The 2800-nt window shown below is 36.3% G+C and overlaps 1 protein-coding gene across 1 annotated transcript; it reads left to right on the top strand.

Annotated features, from left to right (window-relative positions):
* LOC125185478 (cineole synthase 1, chloroplastic-like) lies at positions 1 to 2394 on the top strand. Its single transcript, XM_048082006.2, has 7 exons — positions 1 to 234; positions 312 to 558; positions 648 to 1014; positions 1082 to 1300; positions 1366 to 1504; positions 1590 to 1838; positions 1963 to 2394. The coding sequence occupies exons 1-7, from the start codon at positions 1 to 3 to the stop codon at positions 2251 to 2253; spliced, it is 1746 nt and encodes a 581-aa protein (XP_047937963.1). The 3' UTR covers positions 2254 to 2394.
* The last annotated feature ends 406 nt before the right edge of the window (positions 2395 to 2800 follow it).

The following is a 2800-nucleotide window of genomic DNA, read 5'->3' as shown; positions in this document are numbered from 1 at the left end:
ATGTCAAGTATTATTGGGCAATTTGCGGTTCCTAGGGACAATAGTTTTATTTCTAAGGTATCTTCAAAACAACGTTGTTTCACTGCTGCAACCTCAGCCACTTCCCGAGGCGGTCAGCGTGCCCGTTGGTCATTGCAAGTGGGTAATGAGATCGAAACTGAACGACGAACTGGAGGCTACCAGCCTACTCTTTGGGATTACGACTCTATTCAATCGTTCGAATTTGAGTATAAGGTAACTAAATATATGATGGATTCTCATGATTTCGAATTCTATAGCATCTTATATTACTACATTACAAATGATTGTAGGAAGAGAAGCAACTTGAAAAGGCGGCAACTCTGACTGAGAAGGTGAAGAGATTGTTGCTGCAGGAACAACGTTTGGAGCTGATCGATGATCTAAGAAGGATCGGTATATCTTGTCATTTTCGAAACGAAATCAATCAAATATTAAACTCCAAATATTTGGAGAAGAATGAGTTAGATGAAAGGGATTTGTACTCAACATCTCTTAGATTCAGACTCCTCAGACAATTTGGCTTCACCATCTCTCAAGGTCTCCATACCTAATTAGTAATTCTAGTAGTAGTTAATAAATATTTATATAATTGATGGTGAAACTAATCAAATGAAAAATGAATGCAGATGTGTTTGATTGTTTCAAGAATGACAAGGCTACTGATTTCGATACCAAAGGATTGTTACAACTTTACGAAGCTTCGTTCCTAGCAACACATGGCGAAGAAACGCTAGAAATTGCTAGAGAATTTGCTGCTAAATCTCTGCATAAAAGAGTAGTTGATCATGAAATTGATGGCATTCATCTCTTATCATCAGTTGAAGCTGCATTGGAGTTCCCTTCTCATTGGATGGTTCAAATGCCAAACGCAAAATCCTTCATCGATGCTTACAGAAGGAGGCCGGACATGAATCCAGATGTGCTAGAGCTAGCCATATTGGACATAAACAATGTTCAAGCCCAATTTCTAGAAGAACTCAAGGAGACATCTAGGTGAAATATAATATAGTGACAATGAATTCATTTTCTTGATTGAAATAATACTAATTCTTGATGATAGGTGGTGGGAGAGCACTGGACTTGCTCAAGAGCTTCCCTTCATAAGAGATAGAATAGTGGAATGCTACTATTGGACGACTGGAGTCATTGAACGTCGTGAACATGGATTCGAGAGGATAATGATCACCAAAATATTTGCTCTTATTACAGCTATAGATGATATCTATGATGTGTATGGTACACTTGAAGAGCTCCAACTATTCACAGATGCTATTCGAAGGTTAGTACAATAATCATAATATTTTATGGTTTATAAAATATTAATTGTGTATATATTTTGGTCAGATGGGATATTGAATCAATTGACAAACTTCCTCCTTATATGAAAGTGTGTTATCTTGCACTATATAACTTTGTGAATGAGATGGCTTACTTTACTCTCAAGGATAAAGGCTTCAACTCCATCCCATTTCTACGGAAAACGGTAACACTTAAAAACTTGTGTACCATTTACTTGGAACATTATGTGTATTCTTTAATTAGGGAAATGCCAATGAAATTTTTGGCAGTGGTTAGATTTGGTTGAGAGGTATTTTAAAGAGGCTAATTGGTACCACAAAGGATATAAACCTAGCTTGGAAGAATACATCAACAATGCTTGGATATCAATAGGAGGTGTCCCCATTCTATCCCACCTTTTTTTCATGCTAACGGATTCGACTGAGGAGGAGGCTGCTGAGAGCGCGCACAAATACCATGATATTATTCGTGCATCGTGTACGATTACAAGGCTTGCTGACGATATGGGAACATCACTGGTACGCAACGTGATAAATGCACTAATTAGACTTATAAATTAATTGGGCATACCTTACATTCACTAAATAAAAACTTCTTAACTTTTTCGGCTAAATAGTTTGAGGTGTTGTTAACCTTAATTAGGATGAGGTGAAGAGAGGCGACGTCCCAAAATCAGTTCAGTGTTACATGAATGAGAACAATGCTTCGGAAGAAGAGGCGCGAAAGCATGTTCGATCACTCATAGAGCACACATGGAAGCTGATGAATAAGGAAATGATGGAATCTCCATTTTCAACATGTTTCGTAGAAGTTTGTGCTAATCTTGCTAGAACGGCACAACTTATTTACCAGAAGGAATCTGATGGATTTGGAATGCAACACTCACTGGTTAACAAACAGCTCAGGAAATTGTTGTTCGAACCTTATGAATAAAAGATCAGATATATATGCATGCCAAGGCAACAATCTGCTGTCTTGAAAAATCAATAAGAAGAAGGAATATATATAATGCTACTAGTATATTCTGTCTGTACTACACCATATTCAATGGTAAGATAATGTTACACTATTGTTAAAATTGATCCAGTTTTGAAAATTTTACATAACTTTCCTGATTTAAATTGTCATTGCCTCCGTCCCAACTTAATTGTTACTTTTTTCCATTTCGGTTCGTCCCAACTTAATTGTCACACTTCATTTTTACCTTAAATGATAAGCAGGTCTCATATTCCACTAACTCACTCTACACACCTTTTTTTATAAAACTAATATAAAAAAATAGGTCTCACATTCCACTAACTTTTCTAAAACTTTTCTTTACATTTCTTAGTTCACTCCAAGAGTGACAATTAAGTTGGATAGAAGGGAGTACTATTTTTTTCCTGGGCATGTTAAATTCACGTGACATCATTTTCCAAACACTAACAAATTAGGTTTAATTGCTAAAAATTCAAGCACTCTAACTTCTAGCCTAGCGTTA

Source organism: Salvia hispanica, chromosome 1 (assembly GCF_029641045.1).
Source record: "Salvia hispanica isolate PSC_SH4W2 chromosome 1, Shi_PSC_v1, whole genome shotgun sequence".
Classification (NCBI taxonomy): domain Eukaryota; kingdom Viridiplantae; phylum Streptophyta; class Magnoliopsida; order Lamiales; family Lamiaceae; genus Salvia; species Salvia hispanica.
This window is presented reverse-complemented; position numbering and strand designations above follow the sequence as displayed.

What these genes read in the sequence shown, in the direction of transcription:
- LOC125185478 (XM_048082006.2), top strand. Translation starts at nt 1, where the DNA reads ATGTCAAGTATTATTGGGCAATTTGCGGTTCCTAGGGACAATAGTTTT. An exon ending in CGTTCGAATTTGAGTATAAG is followed by an intron (nt 235 to 311) that starts GTAACTAAATAT and finishes AAATGATTGTAG; the next exon opens with GAAGAGAAGCAACTTGAAAA. An exon ending in GAACTCAAGGAGACATCTAG is followed by an intron (nt 1,015 to 1,081) that starts GTGAAATATAAT and finishes TCTTGATGATAG; the next exon opens with GTGGTGGGAGAGCACTGGAC.